This window comes from Piliocolobus tephrosceles, chromosome 20 (assembly GCF_002776525.5).
Source record: "Piliocolobus tephrosceles isolate RC106 chromosome 20, ASM277652v3, whole genome shotgun sequence".
In the NCBI taxonomy this organism is placed as follows: Eukaryota; Metazoa; Chordata; class Mammalia; order Primates; family Cercopithecidae; genus Piliocolobus; species Piliocolobus tephrosceles.
Genome location: NC_045453.1, coordinates 29344532 through 29370620, shown reverse-complemented (window position 1 = coordinate 29370620; position 26089 = coordinate 29344532). Strand labels below are relative to the sequence as shown.

The 26089-nt window shown below is 50.1% G+C and overlaps 1 protein-coding gene across 2 annotated transcripts; it reads right to left on the bottom strand.

Moving 5' to 3' along the window:
* Positions 1-13227: 13227 nt before the first annotated feature.
* On the bottom strand, positions 13228-23531 carry TFAP2C (transcription factor AP-2 gamma). Of its 2 annotated transcripts, none has more exons than XM_023231957.1 (7): positions 23219-23531; positions 21126-21611; positions 20960-21011; positions 19281-19497; positions 18579-18697; positions 15766-15910; positions 13228-14787 (listed from the first exon to the last, which is right to left on the bottom strand). In XM_023231957.1, exons 1-7 carry the CDS (start codon positions 23264-23266, stop codon positions 14502-14504), a joined length of 1353 nt encoding a protein of 450 aa, XP_023087725.1. In that variant the 5' UTR covers positions 23267-23531; the 3' UTR covers positions 13228-14501. The 2 variants fall into 2 exon arrangements, with proteins under 2 accessions (XP_023087725.1, XP_023087726.2); XM_023231958.2 differs by lacking the exon at positions 23219-23531 and adding an exon at positions 21827-22081.
* Between the last annotated feature and the right edge of the window lie 2558 nt (positions 23532-26089).

Genomic DNA, 26089 nt, shown 5'->3' with positions numbered 1-26089 from the left:
AGCAGGTCAGTAGTTGGCTGGGGGCAGAGTTGTGAGGAGGGGTGGAAGGAAGGATGATAAAAGAACACAAGGGAACTATATTTCGGGGCAACGGGGGTGTCCATTATGTTGACTATGGTGATGGTTTCACAAAACACTAAATTGTGGTGGATGTGATTGCTCACACCTGTAATGCCAGCACTTGGGGAGGCCGGGGCAGGAACATTCCTTGAGCTCAAGAGTTTGAAACCAACCTGGGCAACACAGGGAGACACCACCTCTACAAAAAATCACTTAGTGGGTGTAACAGTGCACACCTGTAGTTCCAGGTGCTCAGGAGGCTGAGGCAGGAAGATTACTTGAGCCCAAGAGGTCAAGGCTGCAGTGAGCTGTGATCACATCACAAAATGCCAGCCTGGATGCCACAGTGAGACTCTGTCTCAAAACAAAACAAGACAAAAACACAAAATTGTGTATTTATTCTTGTTTTACCAGTCTCTTTTTTTCTTTTTTCTTTTCTGTTTTTGACAGTCTTGCTGTTGTCGCCCAGGAGTACAGTGGCACAATCTCGGCTGACTGTGCAACCTCCACCTCCTGGTTCAAGTGATTCTCCTGCCTCAGCTTCTTAAGTAGCTAAGATTACAGGTGTGTGCCACCATGCCCGACTAATTTGTTGGGCTTTTTTGTTTGTTTGTTTTTTGAGACAGAATCCCGCTCTGTTACCCAGGCTGGAGTACAGTGGCACAATCTCTGGTCACTGCAACCTCTGCCTCCCAGGTTCAAGCAGCTCTTCTGCCTCAGCCTCCTGAGTAGCTAGGATTACAGGAGCGCGTCACCACACCCAGCTAATTTTTGTATTTGTAGTAGAGATGGGGTTTCACCATGTTGGTCAGGCTGGTCTCAAATTCCTGACCTCACGATTTGCCCACCTTAGCCTCCCAAAGTGCTGAGATTACAAGCATGAGCCACCATGCCAGACCAGACCAGCTAATTTTTTTGTATTTTTAGTAGAGATGGGTTTCACCATGTTGGCCAGGCTGGTCTCGAACTCTTGACCTCAGGTGATCCACCTACCTTGGCCTCTCAAAGTGCTGGGATTACAGGCATCATGGCACCAGACCTCTTTTTCCTTTTATTTATTTTTAATTTTTATTTAGAGATAGTCTTGCTCTGTTGCCCAGGCTGGAATATAGGGCAGTGATCATAACTCACTGTAGCCTCCAACTCTTGGGCTCAAGTGATCCTCCCACCTCAGCCTCCTGAGTAGCTGGTGCTATAGTAGTCATGCCCCACTACACCCAGCTCATTTTTTTTTCTTTTTTTCTTTTTTCTTTTTTTTTTGAGACAGGGTCTCGCTTTGTCACCCAGGCTGGAGTCCAGGGGCACCATCTCGGCTCACTGCAACCTTCGCCTCCTGGGTTCAAGCAATCTTCCTGCCTCAGCCTCCTGAGTAGCTGGGATTACAGGTGCTCACCACCATGCCCAGCTAATTTTTGTATTTTTGGTAGAGACGGGGTTTTGCCATGTGGCTTGGGCTGGTCTTGAACTCCTGGCTCAAGTGATCCACCTGCCTCAGCCTCCCAAAGTGCTGTGATTACAGGCGTGAGCAACCGTACCCACACGGCTAATTTTTGAAAATATTTTTCTTAGGGATGGGTCTTGTGTAGGAAGAGTGGATGGAAGAGCAAGGAATTGACAATGGGCCAACTAGATGGAAGAACGCCCATAGAGGGTACAGCAGTCAGTTAAGCACCTGATAAACAAAACTATCTACTATATGTCATGTTTACAGTGGATATCACATACATGACATCTATCACTGTATGCATACACAGTACATCACATGTGTCACTATATGACCTATATAGTACATATCACTGTATGTCACTATAGATCATGTTTACAACATACTTCACTATTTAAAGTGGCACAATGCCTAGCAGATAGTAAACTCTCAATAAATAAAACCTATTATTACTGGGTTTTTTGGGGCTTTCTTTGAGACACAGTCTCACTCTTTTGCTCAGGCTGGAGGGCAGTGGTGTGATTTTGGCTCACTGCAACCTCCACCTTCCGGGTTCAAGCGATTCTCCTGCCTCAGCCTCCCAAGTAGCTGGGACTACAGGCACCTGCCACCACGCCTGGCTAACTTTTTGTATTTTAGTAGAGACGGGATTTCTCCTCGTTGCCCTGGCTGGTCTCAAATTCCCGAGCTCAGGCAATGTGCCCGCCTCCACCTCCCAACGTGCTATAATTACAGGTGTGAGCCACCGCAACTGGCCATTACTGACTTTTTTAAAACTCCTAAAATGACTTTTAAAAATACATTAAGTAAAAAAGCACGGTGGGCCGGGCGCGGTGGCTCAAGCCTGTAATCCCAGCACTTTGGGAGGCCGAGACGGGTGGATCACGAGGTCAGGAGATCGAGACCATCCTGGCTAACATGGTGAAACACCGTCTCTACTAAAAAAATACAAAAAACTAGCCGGGCGAGGTGGCGGGTGCCTGTAGTCCCAGCTACTCGGGAGGCTGAGGCAGGAGAATGGCGTAAACCTGGGAGGCGGAGCTTGCAGTGAGCTGAGATCCGGCCACTGCACTCCAGCCCGGGCGACAGAGCGAGACTCCGTCTCAAAAAAAAAAAAAAAAAAAAAAAAAGCACGGTGTAGGCTGAGTGCGCAGTGGTTCATGCCTTTAATCCCAGCACTTTGGAAGGCCATGAGCTCAGGAGTTCAAGAACAGCCCGGGCAACATGGAGAAACCCCATCTCTACAAAACATAAAATAGTTAGCTGGGCATGGTGGCACCTGCCTGTAGTCCCAGCTTCTCGGGAGGCTGAGGTCAGAGGATGGTTTAAGCCTGGCAGCAGAGGTTGCAGTGACCAGAGACTGCACCACTGCATGCCAGCCTGGGTGACAGAGTGAGAGACCCTGTCCCCTCCAAAAAACAGCATAGTGTAAAATATATACCATATGCTACCATTTGTGGAAAAAGAAAAAAAAAGAAAAAATACGTATGTTGTTATATTTTCATAAAATGTCTCTGAGAGGAGACACAAGGAACCAGAAACAGTGGTTGCCTCTGGAGAATGGAGCTAGGATGCTGGAGCAGTGGCTAGAGGGACTTTTCACTGGTTCCTTGTGAATGTGGAGCCCTGAGAACATAATACCCAGAATTTTTAATTTTTATTTCATTTATTTATTTTAGAGACAGGGTCAATCTCAGTCACACAAGCTGGAACGCAGGGGCACGATCACAACTCACTGTAGCGTCAACTCCTGGGCTCAAGCCATCCTCCCACCTCAGCCACTGAAGTAGCTGGGGCTACAGGCAGGTGCCACCATGCCCAGCTAATTTTTTATTTCTTGTAGAGATGGGGTCTTGTTATGTTGCCCAGGTTGGTCTTGACCTCCTAGGCTCAAGCGAGGAGGCCTGAACTCCACCTCAGCTTCCCAACTGAGATTACAGGTGTGAGCCACCATGTCCAGTCAATAATACCTACAATTTTGTTTTTCTTTTCTTTTTTTTTTTTTTTTTTGAGATGGAGTCTCGCTCTGTCGCCCAGGCTGGAGTGCAGTGGTGCGATCTCTGCTCACAGCAAGCTCTGCCTCCCGGATTCATGCCATTCTCCTACCTCAGCCTCCGGAGTAGCTGGGATTACAGGCGCCCGCCACTATGCCCCGCTGATTTTTTGCATTTTTAGTAGAGACGGGGTTTCACCGTGTCAGCCAGGATGGTCTCGACCTACTGACCTCGTCATGATCCGCCCGCCTTGGCCTCCCAAAGTGCTGGGATTACAGGCCTGAGCCACTGTACCCGGCCCTACAATTTTTTTTTTCAAAAAAACAAAACTCTTGACACATAGTAAATTCTCTGTTGATGGAAGCTATTATGGTATGATGATGATAACGATGATTATCATTACTGTTCTATCAAATCCTCATCTTCCTTAAGGAAGCAGTTTCCTTGGGGACCACTAGCCACAAGTAGTGTGAGTCCTGAGGTGCAGCCGGACCTACTCTAGCAGCTGATCCCCACGTCACAAGGGCCACAGGCATCCCATCGCATCGAATACGGAGGGGAAGACTTGTCCCTGGGAGAGAACTAGCAAAGACAGCACAGGAAGATGGTAAGAAATAGCTCTCATTCCTTCCCTGTGGCAGCCAGAGGTACCAGAACATGGAATACCCACTTCCTTCTTTTTTTTTTTTTTTTTTTTGAGACGGAGTCTCGCTCTGTCGCCCAGGCTGGAGTGCAGTGGCCAGATCTCAGCTCACTGCAAGCTCCGCCTCCCGGGTTCACGCCATTCTCCTGCCTCAGCCTCCTGGAGTAGCTGGGACTACAGGCGCCCGCCACCTCGCCCGGCTAGTTTTTGTATTTTTTTAGTAGAGACCGGGTTTCACCGTGTTAGCCATGATGGTCTCGATCTCCTGACCTCGTGATCCGCCCGTCTTGGCCTCCCAAAGTGCTGGGATTACAAGCTTGAGCCACCGCGCCCGGCCCCCACTTCCTTCTTTTCGCATCACTTTCTACAAAAAGTTTTAAAAACCTAATGGAGTTGGGTGCAGTACCTCATGCCTGTAATCTCAACATTTTGGGAGGTCAAGGTGGGAGGATGATTTGAGCCCAGGAGGTGAAGACCAGCCTGGGAAACCTAGTGAGATCTCATCTATAAAAAATAAGCAAAATTAGCCCAGATGTAGCGGTATATGCCTGTAGTCCCAGCTACTCAGGAGGATGAGGCAGGACGATCACTTGTGCCCAGGAGGTCGAGGCTGCAGTGAGCCAAGATTGCACCATGGCACTCCAGTCTCAGCGACAAGCAAGCACCTGTCAGCAAGACCCTGTCTCAAGAAACCAAAACCAACATCGGCTCCATGTCACTGACCTAGGCAGGATTTAACATATGGGATCTTCTAACACGGTCTCATAACTGCCTCAAAGGTGTTAGGTCCAGGTGTCACACAGCCTCAATTCCCTCTTGCCTTCCTGGGTACTAGCATGCCTTGGACAGGGTAAGTGAAACTGTAGCTGTTCCAACAGGAGGGCTGCGGTAACCCCTGAGGTTTAGATGTATAATCTTCATAGGTCAATGGGAACTTGACTAAAAAGCACACACAGTAGGTTCAGGCAGACCTTTGTATCAGTCAAGGCTCAGCTCAGATGTCACCTCTTCCATGAAGCTGCCATGACTGCACCTGCCTGAAATGAGCTGGCCCAGTCACTACCTGTTTTATTTTCTTCCAAGCGCTACTGCTCTCTAAAATACTCTTTGGGGGCCGGGCAAAGTGGCTCATGTCTGTAATCCCAGCACTTTGGGAGGCCAAGGCGGGTGGATCACCTGACGTACAGAGTTCGAGACCCAGCCTGGCCAACATGGTGAAACTCCGTCTCTACCAAAAATACAAAAAATTAGCTGGGCGTGGTGGCAGACGCCTTTAATCTCAGCTACTCGGGAAGCTGAGGCAGGAGAATCACTTGAACCCGGGAGGCAGAGGTTGCAGTGAGCAGAGATCAGCCATTACACGCTAGCTTGGGCAACAGAGACCCCGTCTCAATAAATAAAATAAAATAACATGCTCTTTGTTTATTATCTGGCTCCACCACTAGACCGAGCTCCCTGCCAGCAGGGCCAGACTCTACCCAGTTCACATCTATGCCCCCCATGCTTAGAACAGAGCCCAGCATCGAGGAGGTATTCAATAAACATTTGTTGAATACGTGGAAACACAACCAGCAAGACTTCACCCCTCCTTGCCCCTCCAAAGAAGTACAGAGAAAGGAAGGTGTGCTCAGTGCTTGAGAGAAATGAACGGAGCTGGAATTACACACATACAACCCAGTCTATTCAGCACCCAGCGGCTGAGTGCTCCTTTCAAAACACAAGATTCAGAAGTTTCTGTGGCCCAAACCCTACTGGCTTCCCCAGGTCCCTGGCAGTAAGATCCGGAGTCTGGGTGCTCCCCACATCTGCTGTTCACCCTACCCTCCCCACTCCAGTCACAGAGTCCTCTGCTCTCCCATGAAAATATCCAGCACACCCCACCCCAGGGCCTTTGCACATGCTGCTCCCGCTCTGGGATTCCCTCCTCAAGGATCTGCACACCATGCCCTCCCACGTTCTGGCTTTGGCTCAAGTGTGTGTGTGTGTGTGTGTGGTGTGTTCCCACCTGGAATGTTTATTTTTACTTTCTCCAAAAGAGGAACACATTCCAGTAACCAAGGAACAGAGGGACTCACTGAAAGACCTGGAGATCCTAAGTTTGGAAAAGATGGAAGATTTGAAGGAAGCAGGATAGAAGCCTAAAAATACATGAAAGGGCAGGGTGCGGGGGTTAAGGCCTGTAATAATCCCAGCACTCTGGGAGGCCGAGGTGAAATTCCTTCCGATGGGTCAGCCCCAGATCCACACATAGCCCTGAGCCCTGAAGAGGCTCTGGAAAAGGAACTGCCCACAGACCCCACCCCATAGCCCCAGCTCAGCCATATGATTCAATGTGGGTGTTTACTGGGCATTGAGCCAGTTAGTGCATGCAGAGACCCTAAAGCACCATCAGACATGGTCCCGGCCCTCATGAGCTGAGGGTCTACCGAAGAAGCCAGGCTGTTTTTGAGATAGGGTCTCGCTCTGTTACCCAGGCTGGAGTACAGTGGCACCGTCACAGCTCACTGCAGCCTCAGCCTCCTAGGCTCAAGGGATCCTTTCACCTCAGCCTCCTAAGTGGCTAGAGCTACAGGCAAGCACCACCAAGCCTAATGTTTTTTATTTTTATTTTTTTGTAGAGACAGTCTCCCCATCTTCCCCAGGCTGGCCTTGAACCACAGAGTGTCCCAACTCCTTGGTGTCCGGTGGGTGCCGTAGGAGCCCAAGAGTAGCAGGACATCCCCTGGAGAAGATGCTGGGGACACAGAGCAAGTTACACCCCTCTCCAGAATGGATTTGACTCAATAGCATTTTTTTTTTTTTGAGACAGAGTCTCGCTCTGTCGCCCAGGCTGGAGTGCAGTGGCGCAATCTCGGCTCACTGCAAGCTCTGCCTCCCGGGTTTACGCCATTCTCCTGCCTCAGCCTCCCGAGTAGCTGGGACTACAGGCGCCCGCCATCTCGCCCGGCTAGTTTTTTGTATTTTTTAATAGAGACGGGGTTTCACCGTGTAGGCCAGGATGGTCTCGATCTCCTGACCTCGTGATCCACCCGTCTCGGCCTCCCAAAGTGCTGGGATTACAGGCTTGAGCCACTGCGCCCGGCCTCAATAGCATTTTTAAACTAGAAGATGGAGGGCAGTGGTCCCTAAACTCAGCTCCCGGTCAAGATCACCAAGTCTGTCTTTAATAAAATACAGATTCCTAGATCCTAAACCGAGTTCCTGATTCAGTAAGTCAAAGGCCACACAAGGGCATCAATATTAATCCTTCCACACACTTCTGACGACCCGACAGGTCTAGCAGTCACTGTTTAGAGGGGACACCTTGAAGAACCCATTTAAAAGAAACAAGCAGACTGGGCGTGGTGGCTCACACCTGTAATCCCAGAACTTTGGGAGGCAGAGGCAGGTGGAACACTTGAGCCCAGGAGTTCAAAACCAGCCTGAGCAATATGGAGAAATGCTACCTGTACACAAAATTTTAAAATTAACCAGGCATGGTGGTGCGCACTTGTGGTCCCAGCTACTTGGGAGGCTGAAGTGGGAGGATCCCTTCAGCCTGGGAGGTTGAGGCTATAGTGAGCTAGGATTATACTTTTGTACTCCAGCCGGGGTGACAGAGCAAGACCCTGTCTCATTAAAAAAACAGATACAGATTTATTGATTTATTGTTTATACAGATTTATTGTCTCACAGCTCTACAGACTAGAAATCCAAAATCCAAATCTCAGCAGGGCTGTGTTCCTTCTAAAATCTGGAGGAGAGAATCCTTCCTTGCTTCTTCCAGCTTCTGGTGGTAGCCGGCAATCCTTAATGTTCCCTAGTTTTTAGCTGCATCCCTCCAATCTCCACCTCCCCTGTCACACAGCATTATCCCATCTGTGTCGTCTCTTCTTCTGTTTTTTTTTTTTTTGAGTTGGAGTCTCTGTCGCCCACTCTGTCGCCCAGGCTAGAGTGCAGTGGCCTAATCTCAGCTCACTGCAAGCTCCGCCTCCCGGATTCACGCCATTCTCCTGCCTCAGTCTCCCAAGCAGCTGGGACTACAGGCGTCCGCCACCTCTCCCAGCTAATTTTTTGTATTTTTAGTAGAGACGGGGTTTCACCGCATTAGCCACGATGGTCTCGATCTCCTGACCTCATGATTCCCGCGTGCCTCAGCCTCCCAAAGTGCTGGGATTACAGGAGTGAGCCACCGTGCCCAGCTTTTTCTTTCTTTTTTTTTTTTTTTTTGAGTTGGAATTTCACTCTTGTTGCCCAGGCTGGAGTGCAATAGCACAATCTTGGCACAACCTCCACCTCCTGAGTTCAAGCAATTCTCCCGCCTCAACCTCCTGAGTAGCTGGGATTACAGGCATGTGCCACCATGCCTAGCTAATTTTGTATTTTTAGTAGAGACAGTGTTTCTCCACGTTGGTCAGGCTGTCTCGAACTCCCAACCTCAGGTGATCCGCCCACCTCGGCCTCCCAAAGTGCTGGGATTAAAGGCGTGAGCCACCACGCCCAGCATCTTCTGATGGAGTTTCACTCTATCACCCAGGCTGGAGTGCAATGGCATGATCTCAGCTCACTGCAACCTCCACCTCCCAGGTTCAAGCGATTCTCCCACCTCAGCCTCCCAAGTAGCTAGGATTAGGCACTCACCACCATGCCCAGCTAATTTTTTATTTTGAGTAGAGACAGGGTTTCACCATGTTAGCCGGGCTGGTGTTGTTGAACTCCTGACCTCAGGTAATCTGCCCACCTCGGCCTCCCAAATTGCTGGGATTACAGGCATGAGCCAACACACCCAGCCTCTTATTCTCTTCTTATATGAACATGTCTTATTGGATTAAGGCCTACCCTACTCTAGCATGACCTTGGCTTAAATTACCTGCACCAACCCTATTTCCAAATAAGGTCACATCTGAGGTACTGGGAATTAGAACTTGGACACATCTTTCGGGGGCAGCATTCAACCCACAACAACTACGAAGCCCCAAATGCTTTCCAGCCTCAGCAAAGGCCAGACACGCCAAGGTGTCCTCTTCAACTCACCCACATTCACATTCTCTTTGTCAAGCCTGAAGGCCAAGATCTTCCTGGAAAATGTTGAGAAGCCATAGTAACACTACATGTGTCTTAAAATACACACACAACACAGATTTGATCTCGTAAACATTCCTTGGACAGGCCCCTGGAATTATGCCTTTCAATTCTATTTGGTTTCCGTGCTTTTCTCCTACCCATTTCCCCCATCTAGATGTTATCCAAAAGAAGCCAGGAAATTACAGCGTTTATGTCTGTGCCAAAAATAATTGAGCGTTCCACGCAACTATGGGCTCTAACGTAAGAGTTACTTTTTGTAAAGCCTAAGGTCAGTTTGTTTCTGCAGAAGATCATGTTCCATGCTACTAGTGGACAGAGACTTTCAAGGTATGATCTGCCTTGCATCAATATGGACCGTGCGCATGATAGCAGTCTGTATTGGCACACCTGGGAGGGGTGAGGTTTTGATGACGCCAGGCATCATCAAGCCTCCCAGGGTCGTGACCTGCAGATTTCAGAAAAGCGACTGAGGACTACTGTCAACTGGAAGAGAAACCCAGGGTATACTGAGATCTGAAAAAGGTAAGTCAACAATTACCATTATCAGCTGGACGCAGTGGCTCACGTCTGTAATCCCGACACTTTGGGAGGCGAAAAAAGGGCAGATCATCTGAGGTCAGGAGTTCAAAACCAGCCTCACCAACATGGTAAAACCCTGTCTCTACTAAAAATACAAAAATTAGCTGGGCATGGTGGCGGGTGCCTGTAATCCCAGCTACTTGGGAGGCTGAGGCAGAAGAACTGCTTGAACCCAGGAGGCAGAGGTTGCAGTGAGCCGAGACTGCGCCACTGCACTCCAGCCTGGGCAACGGGGGTGAAACTCCGCCTCGGGGGAAAAAAAAAATTACCATTGTCATCCAAGGGCAAGATCTACTCCTGGGAAGAGTAGTATCCACGCGTTGCAACATCAGAATGCCAAAAGCAAACCCTTTATCTCCAACCAGAGGGAAAACCCGTACTGCCCACTGAGCTCAGCTGGCTAGGGAGGACTCTGCTTAGCATCCCGACTTCACTCCATCACCTGTCAAACACAAGCAAAAGAATCTCAGGGCTGTTCTTCCCCTTTGTGGCATCAGCAGCTGTTTCCAAGTTCTTCACCTGCTTGTTAAGGAAGGCAAATTAAACTGCCACTCCATGACACCCCCTACCAACTTGCAAAAGGAAAAGACTGGAAAACACTCAGAAGTCCTCGGAAGTAACAGCAACCTCCTTAGTAATGCACAGCAGCCAACGTTTCCCCAGGGAATCTCGACGGGCTCCAGAAACCCAACCGCTGCCATGTCATCAGAGAAGTTTCTCTTTGGTTCTCACCTACCCATGACCCTACCTTGTTTTGTTTTTTAACATTCAAATATAGGAACCTTAGGTCTCAGAGCTTACCCTGACACTAGACCCCCAAAAAGAAAAGAATGACGGCCATTGTATGGAATCATTTCAGTGAAAAACAGACCAGTCATCCCTCTTCTAACCCACAACTTAAATTGTGCACACGTGGAAGGTAAAACCACCGAGAACTGCTATTGAAAACACTCTCTCTGCCCTTTCAGGAAATCTATAGGTGGCCCTATCTGCAGGGCCCGGGACACCTTCCAAGTGCCAGGTACCGGGATGGCCAAGTACCCAGTCAACAAATGGGCAATCCCACTGACAGAGTCTCTCACATAAGTGGAATTCTAGGCAGCATGTACCTTCAGACAACTGATGGAGTTTCTTTCAGTGCAACCAGGGGAAAAAAGGAAGCGTATCTTCATTTCTTTTTTTTGTTGTTGTTGTTGTTGAGACAGAGTCTCGCTCTGTCACCCAGGCTGGAGTGCAGTGGCCGGATCTCAGCTCACTGCAAGCTCCGCCTCCCGGGTTCCCGCCATTCTCCTGCCTCAGCCTCCCGGGTAGCTGGGACTACAGGCACCCGCCACCTCGCCCGGCTAGATTTTTGTATTTTTTTAGTAGAGACGGGGTTTCACCGTGTTAGCCAGGATGGTCTCGATCTCCTGACCTCGTGATCCGCCCGTCTCGGCATCCCAAAGTGCTGGGATTACAGGCTTGAGCCACCGCGCCCGGCCGCGTATCTTCATTTCTTCTGCCAGAGGGCCAAGACGTCAGTGATACCGTGCGCCTCCACAGCCCGTGTGCCACACCAGCACAGGGAAGAGGGAAAAGGGAAGGTGATCCTCACTTACATGGGGCTTGAAACAAAACCCACCCTGGGCCATGAGAAGCAAGGGTCCACCAACCTAATGCCAAAGGGCACTGTACCCTTCTTTCACAAGTAAGCAAGAGTTTCCAGGAAAATCTGCAAGGGAGCTAATGTTTCAGTAGGATCCTCTTGAGGGGGCCTGGTTTTGAGCCACAGCGTCAGCTCAGGTGTTGGGAAGAAAAACTCATTATCGTGCATCAGACCCAAGAGCTCAGTGGCAGCGCCCAGACTTCCAGTGGGGATGCGGAGAAAGAACCAGGCAAGTAAGAAGCCCGGCTTATGATTCACTTCAATCCCTCGTTGACTTTGGGGCATTTCCAGAACACCGTCTGCATTGCAATTTGGCACAGCTCCTAAAAGCCAGACTCTGGTCCAAAAGCAAGTCAAGATGCTGATAACAGAATAGCCCTTTTTCCTTCAGCCCTTTACCCTCACAACTTCCTCTTAACACTCAACATTTCAAGCCTTGATTGAGAAATAACTGCCAACCTAAGGTCTTTTTTCCCTGCTCCAAAGCAAAGCAATTGTGATCTTGTCATATCAACCAGATAAATCCAACTTAATGGGAATGTTTGGTGGCCAAGAATGAGGTGCCAAGAGCAAAGTATTGGGTTGTCAGAGTTTAAGTTACTTAAAAACATCCAATGCCAACATTAAGTCAGGAATCGCTGGGCATTTGGTAGAGAATTATGAATTAAGGATTATAAAACTGGCATTGAAGCAATGGCCTTATCCAATGGGGAAAATCCTATGGCTCCCAGTTCCCTTTGAAGCCAGGTCACACATGGCAAACTCTAAACACATCACTTCCTGGAGGAGATGCCAGGCCGCTTCAACTCGAGATCAAGTACCCGCAGTGTGCATCACAAACACCCAGCAAGCACATTACCCCTGCCAGACTCCTCTGCTCCCAGAGTAGCAGCACAAAGACCCAATCTCTGGTTTACCCTGCAGGCAGACGAAATGAAGAGGATGTCCTGGGTGGATGAGCACGATCTCATTTCCAAAGAGAACTTAGATGAATGGAAAACACTGACATGCTACACTTCCGCTGCTTGCATTCGACTGAATGCCAAGTCCTCCTAAGAAACACCTGCCTAGCCGGGCGTGGTGGCTCACACCTGTAATCCCAGCACTTTGGGAGGCCAAGGGGAGTGGATCACCTGAGGTCAGGAGTTCGAGATCACCCTGGCCAACATGGTGAAACCCTGTCTCTACTTAAAATACAAAAATTAGCCAGGCGTGGTGGTACGCACCTGTAATCCCAGCTACTCAGGAGGCTGAGGCAGGAGAATCACTTGAACCGGGGAGGCAGAAGTTGCAGTGAGCCGAGAACGTGCCATTGCACTCTAGCATGGGGGAGAAGAGCGAGACTTCATCTTAAAAAAAAAAAAAACACAAACACCTACCCAAAGAACACCCATAATCATTTCACTTCCATTCTTGACCAGCGTACAGTATACTAAGTACGGTATGTCAGTGTACCTGTTCTCAATAGAGTAACCTTCCATGAGACATTGTTCCCAAAACACTAACCCCTCTTAGAGTCAATAAACTGTCCCTCAGACATTTCCCAACACTTCCGGGGTGGGGAAGATGATTCTATCCACCTGCAGTTGAGAGACACTGATGAGAGCGTCTAAGACCTGGGGTAGCTGAACAGTCTCACTAGAGAGAGAAAATGAAACTTCAGGTTCCTCCCCAACAGCACACAAAACTTGCCTGCTCAGGGTATTAACTAAGCCACAGTCAAGCCATAAATCAGCTCTGCCCTAATTCCATTCACCCGAAAGACTAAAAAAAAAAAAAACCTATAGCCAGACTTTCCGATTCTAACAAGAATACTTTTATTATACACTTATCATACACACAACAATTATTTGGGGAACATTTACAGGCAGAGAGTTCAATTCCAAATCTCCATTTCACCCACACACACTGTACTGCACACTCACCTTAGGGTTCAACCCAACAGGAACGAGACAAGTTATTGCTTTCTGAACAGAGAGCTTCAATTAAATAGAATCTTCCAAGCCAAGAACAGAGCCAGCATCCTCTTAATTCTTAATACCCTGTATATATATGAATAAAACCTTATGATGTGTTATAGATTACCCCATCACCATTAAAAGTTAATATTAAAATTGGATCCCATGTCTCAAAAAAGTTGTAAGAAGTGCACCAGTATTTACAGACCCCATTAAATTATGCATAAATAAAATCTGTACACTCAACGCACTGTTTCTTAAAATACAGAACCTCCACGGGGACTTGGGGGTGACAAGCAGCAGCAAATTGCTTCATGCCTACCCTTTTCAAGTTTACTCGAAACATCTGAAATAAATATGCAAATAAAGCTTCAGTACCTTAAAGGAACATGTCATTTCAAAGAGTCTTCCATTTGAAGAGTTAACTTTCAAAGTTAAAAAAAAAAAAGGGAGGAAAAAAATCATCAGCAGGCTTCGTTTTCTACAAGTTTCCTAAAACCAGAAGGCCTCCTTTGAACACAGGGTTTAGAGTGTGTCAAATACCACCTATTAACTAGTTGCTAAGCAGATACAACCTTTGCCTCCTACCGGAGGACTTGATCTCTGAAGAAGCTAGATACACACTTTTCTTTTTTTCAAGGTAAATATTTAGCGGACACAAAAACCAGCCATTACCTTAACACTGAAAAAAAAAAAGGAATTGTTCATCTGTTGATCTAGAACACATCAATGTGACATTTCAATGGCTAAGTGTGTGGGTCTGTTAGCCCAGGGAATGTATTTAAAAGATTCTAAAACTCGTAGCACCACTTTCAGAGAAGGAAAGAATGGGGTTCAAAAAAAATAATAATAAAAGCTAACGAATAAAGAGCCAGTACTTGTCACCTTCTGATAATAGGTCCAAAGTTAGGAGACAGCTCAGCGCTAGAGAAACAACTAAGGAATCCAGGAGCGGGTGATCGCTGCGATCCAGAACCAGTGAAGACCCCTTAAAGAGTAAGGTAGGTAAGAAACTCTTCCCCCAGGCCAAGAGGGGTTCCCAGTCTGTGCGGTGGAGAAGGATTTTTGCAGTCCTGTTCCTTCCCGACTCTCCGAACCTTTCTTCGTCCCAATTTTATTTCCTGTGCTTCTCCATTTTCTCCAGGGTTTTGTTAGAATCAGCTGGACTCTGGTCTCCGGGGTTCATGTAGGATTTCTCTATGACAATCAGAGCTTCTTTGATGTAGTTCTGCAGGGCAGACACCGCGGCACAGATGGCCTGGCTGCCAAAACCGTGGGTAATCAGGCTGAAATGAGACAAGCAGTTCTGTATGTTCGTCTCCAAGACTGGGGCGAGCCTGCTTGTCCCGTGGGGTGTCCGGTCTTGGCTGAGAAGTTCTGTGAATTCTTTACACAGTTGCCTGTGAAGACAGTCAGTTGACTCCGTGAGTTCCATCTAGCTCCTTACAGGTCAAGAGCATAGAACCAACTACCCTGAGGATGACGCCTGGGAGGCAAGCAGAACCGCCCCAACCAAGGAAGGAGATTTTAATACTAATAGCCAACAGCGGCGCTTAGCACCTATTCTGCGCCAGGCTCTGAGTTAAGCTGTTTTAAAGCACTATCTTGTTTAATCCTCACGCAATTAGAAAAGATAATAGGATTAACTTAACCCCAGTTAACTGGCCAAGGTCACCAGGACTGGTAAAAGTAGTGGGGCCTGGATTCCAACCCAGAGCTTAAAGGACAGTTTACCTTGGTACAAGTTGGTTCCAATAAACAAATTCCCTGAGGAACCCGGAGAAGGAAGCATCCCCCTGAAACTCTCACTCCTGACACAGCTTGGTTCACTGCGCGCTCTTTTACCCCATTTCCTGGCTTGACTAGTTCTGCTTCATTTACCATGATTTTAAAATCAACTTACTGTTGGTTTCTATGAGAAAATCCACAGCTGCATTAAGTCGTTTTTGAGACAGTTAATTTGCCCACATCTCCTACAAACCCACCCTGATCTTTACATTTGAAAGACAAAAGTCTGGCTATCAGGAGGTAGAAGGCACACAATCTCTCTTTACTGGTTGTGACAAAACAAATCGGGTTTTCAACACATTTTTGTAAGTATGCAAACACAATAATGAAAGGGCAGCTCAACTATTTTGAGCTGAATAACTAAGCAGCTCAAAAGTACTCATGGCTGAGTCATGCACTCTTCTAAATCAGACAAAAAGTTAATGTATTTGACTTTGTAAAAGAAGCTTCCTTGCCATTTTCTTTTGCTCCGCCCTATTTTATTTCAAGAATATTTCTTTGTTGAGCCATCGGGACTATGGAGGGGGAATCTTCTCAACCTCAAGGTCTGGAGCATTGAGTCATCATCAAATTCAAGTTCAGAAACTTACTGGGCCGCCAATAGCATGTTCTTCCTAGCTGCCATCTCATTTCGTCCTCCGAGATGAGGTCTGGTTAAATATTCTGCCACTGGTTTACTAGGAAATTCGGCTTCACAGACGTAGGCGAAGTCCCTAGCCAAATGAACAGCTTCACCTAGAATAATCAGCAACAGGTTTTAAGGTGGCTGTGGTCACTGACACCAAACTGCCCTTTTCCTCTTTTTTTTTTTTTTTTTTTTTTGAGATGGAGTCTCGCTCTGTTGCCTAGGCTAGAGTGCAGTGGCCCAATCTCAGCTCACTGCAACCTCCACCTCCGGGACTCAAGCAATTCTCGTGCCTCAGCCCCCCGAATAGCTGGGATTACAGGCATGCACCACCATACCCAGCTACTTTTTGTATTTTTAGTAGATACAGAGTTTTGCCACATTGGCCAGGCTGGTCTTGAACTCCTGGGTCTCAACCTAATGGCTCATGCCAGGGATTACAGACATGAGCCACCGCACCAGGCCCCCATTTTCTCTCTTTCTAGTATTCACTGTGTACCAGTCACACGTTGCATGCAAGAATGAAATCACAGCCAGGCGCGGTGGCTCAAGCCTGCAATCCCAGCACTTTGGGAGGCCGAGACGGGTGGATCACGAGGTCAGGAGATCGAGACCATCCTGGCTAATGTGGTGAAACCCCGTCTCTACTAAAAAATACAAAAAAACCAGCCGGGCGAGGTGGTGGGCACCTGTAATCCCAGCTACTCGGGAGGCTGAAGCAGGAGAATGGCGTAAACCCAGGAGGCGGAACTTGCAGTGAGCTGAGATCCGGTCACTGCACTCCAGCCTGGGCGACAGAGCGAGACTCTGTCTCAAAAAAAAAAAAAAAAGAATGAAATCATATACAGGGCAGACAACTCAGCTGGTAGGTAGAACTTTCTAGGGATTCTCAGTAGGTGCCTCTATCCCAGGAATAGAGGGTGTAGATCCCACAATGTGAGCAGAAAAGACTTTGACACTTTTAACTGCACAGTCAAGTCAGCCCTCTGTATCCATGGGTTCCAAATCTATATTCATCCAACTTCAGATTGAAAATATTCAGAGGGGAAATAATGAATGGTTGTGTCTGTACTAAACACAGACTTCTGCCATTATTCCCTGAGCAATACAATGTAACAACTATTTACATAGCATTTACATAGTATTAGGTATATATAAGTAATTGATGTAGAGATGATTTAAACTATAAGGAGGGATGTGCGTAGGTTATATAACAAATATAACATTTTGAACATCTTCAGGTTTTGGTATGGGATCTGGAACCACAGCCCCATGGATACTGATATGAGTCAACTTGAAAAATGTTTACCAGTCCTCTGCTCAACAGATAATCAAACATACCCATGTTTTCTCTTTACATTAAGTAGTATCATTTTGGGGAAGTAGAAACATTTAAGGGCTATAAACATGTTTGACAAAAGCAAACTAGTCACTTCTCTGTAAAACGGCGACGTCTGACACCTTACTGTTTTTTTTTTTTTTAACAGCGCCTTCTTACTGAAGCGGCAGATCTCTCGAGTGTTTCTTTTAAAAAGGATGGGAGGGGTGTGTTTCCTAAAAACCAACTTGGAGCACCCTTTTCCCTGTCCGAGTCAGTGGAAGAACTGAGGGAGACAACCAAGGGAGTGATCTCCCACCCAAGAGGTACCTTCCCTGGCTCCAGGGTGCAGGACTGGTGAGTTTTTCAAAAACCCAGATGGTGGAGGGGCCCCTTGGGTTGACTGAAGCAGCCTTCAAGAGCCATTGTTCTGGAACACACTTTCTTATTCAATCACCCTGCCTGGCTCGCAAGAAACCCCAGCAGAACCGCCGATTCTACAGGCAGGACAGCTGTTCTCAGGCAGGCAGCTCCTTTCTCCTCTTGCCCTGACCTCCAAAGGCACTCGTAAAAGGTAGAGCAGGGACTCTGCCAAGTCTCTTTGAGCACCACAGTCACGCCATCAGAGCAAGGAAAGAAAGTAAGTCTTCAAAAGAGGGTACTGCCACGGGGAGCCCATTTCTCCTTGGCTTCCCCTGCCCATAGTGAGAGCCCTAAGCCTCTCTCAGCGTCCAACTCTTCCTGGGACCAGTAACAACGTGCTTTGTTTTGTTTTTAAAAAATTATTTTACTTTCCCTTCAGCTTCTTTTAAAGGTTGTGTTGCATTCTTGGCTACTGTCCAGGTTGGGGTAAAAGGGCCCCCCATTCAAGAAACTGAAATGCTATGTCCTACTATCTTAGCACTGGCGAGAAGAACTTGTGCATGGGCCAGGGGTTCGATTAGTTTCTTTGGATGGGAGGAAAGAAAAGAATTGTGAATCGGGCCCAGTCATATTGTATACAAGAGGTTCTCTTCACTGACCACAATCCTCAGCTACAAAATAACCCACAGCTACAAAAACCAGAAGCAGTACTTCTGCTCACCAGTAAGTAACTAGCTTTTATTCAAGGCGTACCAAATGATCAGCTGTTATCTTTCAAAAAAAAACTGGTTCATTTAACAGGAAATGCTGACACCCCTAGAGTGTGGTTTCTTAGGTTAGGAAAACCAGTTTCTTTCCAACATTGATTCTCTGGGGAATACAGAAGGGCCTACCTGAGCAGCCAGATACTTAAATGTTAACTTATTCGATAAGATTAACTGTGATTCATTGCAGTAAATGGAGAGGACAATTCCAGTTGCTTTCATCTGTACTTGCAACCAAGTTTTAAGAGTTGTTTTCTAGTTTTTCTGCAAGAAGTATTAAAGACACGGGCACAAATTAAAAACATCACAAACCAAAAACAAAACCCCACTGACCTTCTACTAAGGATGTCAGGAGAGTCACGTGAGCAGCTTTCCGTCTCCCAGCAGGAAGATTCAGCCCAATCTTGTCCAACTTCTCCCGCAAGGACCGGCCTCCATTTTTTGACTTGGCTCTAAGAAAAAAAAATTGACTGGTTACTCTCAAAAAAAAAAAAAAAAAAAAAAAACCACACACACACTTTAAAAATTCTAAACTCCTAAAGTGCTGCTGTCAAAGCTGAAATCCATCAAAGACTATCTACATCATGTGTACCATAATGAAAAGTGATAGCAGGGTCCTCTTTTAATTAGTCCCGTAAGATACAAAATCGGTCTTTCCTAGCATCAAACTTTGCAGCACAGAATATTTCAAATTTTATGGGAGCAGATAAATTTTCACTTGTGAAACTACAACAGCCCCACAAAAACTCCCTGGGGAACAAACCCGGGGGTGCTCCCCACCTCCCCTCAATACAGATGCTATCACTTCATACATGGGATCAAATTCTAACCAAATGAGAATTTGTGAGCGCTGTTTTAGCACTTCCTCCCACATTTGGCACTCTCTAAAAGAGAAGAAATGTACTAAAAACTCTAACCTGATTAGAATTCAGTGTTAGGCATAAAGTCACATAAACGTTAAAAATACCTCCTGGGCCTCCGATACACTCACCTTCAACTACCCAACCACCATGCCCAGAATTGTTTCCCAAGTACCTTCTGAGAACACCTCCCAGTAATGAGGCATTTAAGCATTCAGGTGGGGACAGTCGCCTCTGTACTTCAGCCACTGTCACTTTGTATTTAGACGTAGAGCTGAGGAGGGACAGTCTTCCAGGGACTGAGCAGAAGACCTCGCTGGGGTTCATTACGGCCCCCACCAGCTCCTTCTGACACGGGAGGCTCAGAGGGTTCTTGGTCATGGAAATGGGACCTGTGAATGAAGGTCAGAGCTGGCAGTCACAAGAGCTCTCTCTGAGCAAAAGAGACCTTTTCAAAAGCACTAAGAAAAGCGGAAAGTGATCTTCAGACAGGCATCACTGCACACTCCACGATCAACTGCAGGCCGACTTTTTTTTAGACACAGTCTCACTCTGTGGCCCAGGCTGGAGTGCAGTGGTCTGATGTCTGCTCACTGCAGCCTCAGCCTGCGGGCTCAAGTGATTCTCCAGCAGGCGCCCACCACTACATCCAGCTAATTTTTTGTATTTTTAGTAGAGATGGGGTTTCATCATTTTAGCTAGGCTGGTCTCAAACTTCTGACCTCAAGTGATCTGCCTGCCTTGGCCTCCCCAAAATTACAGGCGTCAGCCACTGCACCTGGCCATGGCTGACTTTTTAAAAAAGTTCCCTACTTCAGAGACAAATCTAATCTGAAATTCACAAGTTAACACCTTGGGAAGTTAATTAGTGAAGATCCCAAGCTTGGAGGGTTTCTTTCTTTCTTTTTTTTTTCCTAGCAGCTGCTGAAAACTATTTAATTAGAACATTTGTTTTCAGAAGACTGCTTCAATACTAAATAAACGGTGAGTTTTTTCCCCACCCAAGAACAACCAAACTCATAGGACACATTAAGATTCTTTGCCAAAATTTTTCAGTGCAATTGATCACAGTAAATTTAATCATCCAAACTAATACGTTCTAAGTTTACTGAAAATTTTTAGTCTTTTCTGAGTTTTTCTTCAAAATCAATTTTTCCTCCATCTTCAATCTATTTAGGCAGTTCGAGTAACAGACTGTAGCTACCTTCAATTTAGGCCTACTCTATTTCCCAAAATGGTAATCCTGTCAGTTAAGTAACTTAATTTCATAAACCACTCACTCACCAAGTAATCCAGTTTTCCAAATCCCCTCCTCCCCCATCCTGCAAAACCCTCCCTCTGACAGATCATTCCAAGCTCTCCTTTTAGAGGTATTCATTTGGTAGGCCAAATTGCTTAAAAACTTTTCTTGCAGGTCAGATTTAAGGAGGTTTTACATACACGTGTTTGAAATCAAAAATAAAATCGCAACTTATTCAACAATTAAAATTGGTTACAGAACCAACCACTCAACGAAGGTGTGATGTGACTTGCTTGTTGTTGTTTTTCAAATTAAATCAGTGTTCACTCGCTCTGGAAGACTTTCTCTCACATTGTGAAACACCCAGTGGAACTCAAGGAGTAACATTTTTCCAAGAAAAAAAAACTAGGCAGTAACAAATCCGGAGATTAAGAGACAGCGCCTAGAAGGTCGGAGGGAAATCCCCTTCTCTCACCCCTAAAATCTAGCTTCCACGAATCCCCTTCAGTCCCTTCTACCACAAATGTCCCACGTTAATACCCCCAACCTTGCCAGTCAACTTCACAAGCCCAGATCGTGTAACCAGAGGAACACGATGCCACCTTGCTAGTTACCTTTGCGAATGACTGTCTGATCGTGCAGCAGCAGGTGCTGGTCGTCGACATTCTGGGGGAGAGAGAACAAAATTCCCTTAGGTTTGGGGGAGCCTAGAGGGGTGCAGGATGGGGGCAGAAGGCCTTAGGGCGAACAGGTCCGGACAGGAGCCGCGGCGCCGCTCACCTGCACCTCGTCCATCTGGTGAGCCATGTCGTGGAGTCCCAGGTTCTCGGCCAGGCCCGCGGCATCCAGGGCATGTGCGTGGGGCAGCAGCAGGTCGGAGCGGCGGTAGGCATCCCTGCGGGCGCTCACCGCACCCGCCTCCAGCCCGGAGAGGTGGGGCAGCAGGCTAGCCGGGCGCCCGTGGTGCGAGGGCAGCCCCGCTCCCTCCTGGCTCTGGCGGCCGGGCCAGGCCTGCTGCTGGCTGCCTGTGGGCGCCGGCTGGTGCAGGGGGTTGATGGCAGCGGCATACGCTTCCCCCAGATGCGAGTAGGGGTCGGCAGACTGGGAGTAGGCCAGCTGCTGGTAGGGAGGGGGAAAGTAGGGTGGCGGCTGATATTCGGCGACTCCAGTGTGGGAGAGGGGTGGCGCGGGGCTGTAGAGGTGCTGCCCGGCGGAGGAGAGGTGGGGGACTCGCGGATTCCCATTGCTGCTCCCGTCGTGGCGATCCTGGAGGAGAAAAAAAAAAAAGAGACCCCGCTAGTGCGAAACCCCGCTAGTGCGAACTGGCCGGCGTCGCCGGGCTGCGCGGAGGGCCCCAGGGAACCAACCCCACCCGACCCCGCGGGGCTTGCCCAGGGTCGGAAGGTACCCGGGGGCAATGTGCCCCGAGGATTTCGTTGTAAGCAAAGAGTGCGCGGAGGGAGGAGAGTCTGGTGAAAGACCTGGGGGAACGAGTTCTCAAAGCCCGGCGGCGAAGGTCTGGGCGCTGCTCCGAAGCCCGAGGCCCTCGGAGGCGCCAAGTCCGAACCCTGCGTCTTGGGCCAGAAAAGGACAGGGCCGGAGCCCGGGGCGAAAAAGCCGGAGCCTGGGGCGAAGGAGCTGGACGCCCGGTGCAGAGCGATCTCGTGGAGCCCGCCCATGGCGCAGGGACTGCTGGAGGTGGCAGCGCGGCAGGCGCGGACTGAGCGCGCGGCGCGGGACATGCGCACCTCTCCCGCCCCCGGGACCCTCCCTTCCACGCCCTCGGGACAAAGACCTCCGGGCCGGCGGCGCTCGCAAAGCAGGGCCCGCCACCCTGCCCCGCCCCAGGGAGTGAAGAGGGAGCGCGCGCACAGAGCGTCCCTCCATGCTGGCCGGGCTCAGCCGAGGGGAGTAGTAAGTGGGGGTGCCCTGCACGGCCAAGTTCTCGCACATCGGGGCGCAGAGGAGGCATGAAGGACCCTGGAAACTGGGCAGCCTTGTCCGCGCACTTCCCTCGTCCCTGGGCGGCCCCACTTAGTTTCAAAAGGATGCCGGACCCCATCTGCCCAGGGGTCACGGGGCGCCGGGAACCTGGAGGAACATGGCGCTGTCGCCTCCTGGCGGAAGCGCCCGGGCTTGCGGGCAGGGGCAGCCTCTCCAGGGCCCGGAGGCGCAATGAGCTCCCGCGAGTCCGTGGCCCGAGCTCCGCGCTCCCAGCGCGCCGCAGCTCGCCTAGCGCTGCCTGAGTCTTCTTCCTCTTCCCGCTCGCCGCCTCCCTCCCTCCCACTCTCCGAAACTCTAGCTCAACCTGTCCGACAGGCTGGAGCACTCGCGAGCGCTTACGGCCCCATCTGGCCTCGGGCACCCCCCCACACACACACTCCCCAGCCCCCACTTCTCTTGAAAGCCAAACTTCTGTTGTTTTCGTGCTTCCCCGAAGAGGTAGCGGGGCAGGTGACAAGCCGGCCTTGGAGGAGTGTCCGCCAAGGTGTCGCTGGCAGGTAGCCTCCTCTGACCCCTTGGGACGGAGACTTCGTGCGTAAAAGCCACGTCTGAGGGTTGCAGACGGGACACTTTTCCGAGAAAACGGGAAGCAGGGCTGTTTGCCGCTTAGGAAAGCGCCCGGTAAGCTGTGTGGGTGGGATTTGCCATTCTCTTTCCAGGCCTCGTTCCCGAGGGCAAGCCATTTAGGAAAAGGCCCTATACAGGAAAGGGACCCTGCAGAAATGGACTAAGGGGTGTCCGGAGAAGTGAATCCCGTCCCACCGAGAGGCCAGGGCTCCTGTGCCCTCGTCCCCGACCTCGGTCCAGTGGCCCCTGCCTCCCGGACTGTCCTCGGCGGGGCGGGGCTGCACCCCGGAGCCCCAGCTCACCTCGCAGTCCTCTTCGTACTTGACATTATCGGTTATTTTCCACAACATGGCGTCCGGCGTCCCCCAAAACAATCGCCAGTTAAATCCAGGCTCCCCCCAACCCCCAAGCGGTAAATCCAAAATCGGGGTCACGGTGACCAGGCGTCTGCCGACGCCCCCGCCTCGCGCGGGCCTTCCTGTACGGGTCACTGGACGAGCATCGGCGGCTCTGCGAGCGTAGATGCTGCCGCCGCGGGTGTAAAGGCCGCTGCCGTGGACCGGGAAAGCCGCGCCCGAACTGTGTGCCCTGGCGATAGCCGGGGGACCGGTGCGCCTTAATGAGAAAGAAATTATCATAACTCCTCCCCGGGGGCCGGCGCGGAGGCCCAGGCGCCGGGCGGGGCGGCCCCCAGCCAGTCCCAGTCTAGCTCCGCCCCGCACCCGGGCCCGGCGCCGCGCCGAGCCCCACGCTGTGAGGGACTAAGAGCGGAGTCAGTGGGCGGTGCCTCGTTGACAGCCGAAGACCTGCGAGGCCTGGGTCCCCCGACGCGCCTTCCTTCTGTCACCTCCACCGTAAGCACACCTGAGATTGGCAGGGCTGGAGGAAGGGATCCAAATACTGAAACCCACCCCTCTTTCGCCTAAACGGCCTTCACTCGGTCCTCCAAAAGACGGATGTCACCTGGAGTTAAGAATCTGCGCATTCGGGGAGCGACTCAACAACCGGGGTCTCCTCATCTCCTAAAAACACATCCCATCCCACCTACTTCCCACTGAGGCTTAAGGTCTGAGCTGGGATCATGCAACTGGAGCCCCAATCCACCAGAGACGCCCAGTTCCCTCCGTGGGCACAGCGCGGTCCTGGGCTTGGGACGGGAGGAGAGAGGAAAGGACTCCTGGGGAGTCTGCCCCAAGGGCCGCAGAGGCAGCAGACTGTCCTACCCGCCCAGGAGTTGCGGAGAGCGGCGTCTCGCCGCTGTCGCCCGAAGCGCATCTCCCGCGGCTGGCTGAGGCGGGGGGGGGGGGGGGGGGGGGGGGCGGAGGGGAACCCGCGCGCACTGGACCAGCCCAGCGGCCCTGCCCTGCCCTGCCCTGCGGAAGGCCGGCTCGGCAGCTACCTCCGGCGGGCCGGTCACTCAGAAGCCTCTACTCACCCTGGGAAAGAAGCGCGGGGCAGGAATAAAACCCGAGCGCTACGAGTAAGGTAGGGGTGAGGAGGTGCAGAAGTAGGGAGCGAGCGTGCAGAGAGCCCTCGACTGGAGAGGCAGACACCCAGGTCCCACATGTTGAGGCAGAAAACGAAACTTCCTTCCACACAAACGCTGCTTCCCTCTCCCCTTCGGTACTTGCCACCCAAACTTGAAAGCAAAGTGCAATATTAATTTTTAAAATTTAAACTAACGAAATTCTTTGGCTCAGTTATTACGCAGCAATTGACTTTCATTGTAAGGGGAACATCGCTAATTCTCGAGGTCGTTTTGTTGGGACGCCCCAACTGGCTCCCTGGGCTGGATTTAAACATTCTGAGGGGATTCGAGGAGAAGACTATTTCTATTTGATACTGAATACTTAATTCTGCAATAATCAATGCCTATCAGGACGGTGCCCGCACCTGGAGTAGACTTGACTCTCCCATCCACAGAATGGTGGCATCCACTGCCTCACTGTTCCTTCTCAGGTTCGCTTGACTTTCAGCATTTATTTAGACCCAGGTGGGCCTAAAAGAAAATAATAATAATAACAGGCGTCGTCCAAGGGAAACTTTCCCCCGGCCTTAGACAGCAGCCAAATCCGAGTGATTTTCCGACCAGATGCGAGAACAAAATCTGGAAGTTGAAACCACTGAGGCTTTTCGGCCAAGCATGTCTGCGGGGCTTTGCACTAAGGAGAACAGTGCATAAAAGACACACAGGACCCTGACACTTCGGTCCCAAAACAGGCGTCTGGGGGTAAAATAAGTTACCGCAGAAGCACCGCTCCTGGTATTAGCGGCGGGGGAGGGGGACACCTGCCAGAAGCAGAAATTAGACCTAGGCCCGCAGGCACTCCAGAGCCCAGGTTCGGGAACATGGGGTCCTAGACTCGCCAGAGGAAGGGTGCTGCGCCTCGTTCGGGTGCCTGAACTCCCTGACGGGTGCCGCTGGGCGGTCCGACATTCTGGGCCTTCTAGCCTTCGGTTTTATTCCCTGACCCGGCCTGCGGTGCAGCTTGAACAAGTTGTCTCGTCTGTGCTGGCAACTTTACCTCCAGCACGCTGGGGCCCGGAATGGGCAAGGTGCGCATCCCCCATCCCAAGGCCCTGGCTCTCCTTTCCCGCAGCAACACTAGCCAAAGCCGCCCGGAGGAACGGAGATGCCTCCCCGCCTGGGCGCGTCTACGCAGGAGGAGAAGGGAGTCGATGGGCACTGAGGGCTTGCGCAGCGCTGTTCTCTGAGCCCAAAGGACCCAGAGGATCCGGAACCGCTTGGCAAAGGCCATTCTTTCCCAAGGAGCTTCCCTGGACCCCGGCGCTGCCCCCTTTGCAATGGGTAAGCGCTCGAACTGGAGCGCAACCTACGAGCCCTCTTTAAGGAAGGCGGCTAGAACAAATCCTGTCTTCTTGGCACGGGAGACCCTTCCCGAATACGCACACTCTCGGCTTCTGGGCCGGCACCCAGGCACGCGCGCGCCCTTGTGAGGAAGCCTCAACCCTTCCTTGACTTCAACTTTCCTGCTCAGCAGACAGCCGGGAAACGAAGCCTCCAGCATCCAAGACAGCCTCCCTCCAACGTCCCCGCCCCTTGCCCACGTGAAGACGCGGACTGCGTGGCCGCGCTCTAGACAGCCGGCGCCCGCGGAAGCGGACCCTTCTGGAGCCGGGAGGCCTCGCAGCCGCCTGGAAAAGAGGCTGGA

Bases quoted from the DNA above. Each gene is read 5' to 3' on its own strand.
- TFAP2C (XM_023231958.2), bottom strand. From the start codon at position 22,024: ATGGGCGGGCTCCACGAGATCGCTCTGCACCGGGCGTCCAGCTCCTTC. The intron at 15,911-18,578 runs GTCAGTGGGGTT...TGATTATTCTAG, and splicing joins CCTGACATCCTTAGTAGAAG to GTGAAGCTGTTCATTTGGCT. The intron at 14,788-15,765 runs GTAAGTTTCTGA...CTGTCTTCACAG, and splicing joins AACATGCTATTGGCGGCCCA to GCAACTGTGTAAAGAATTCA.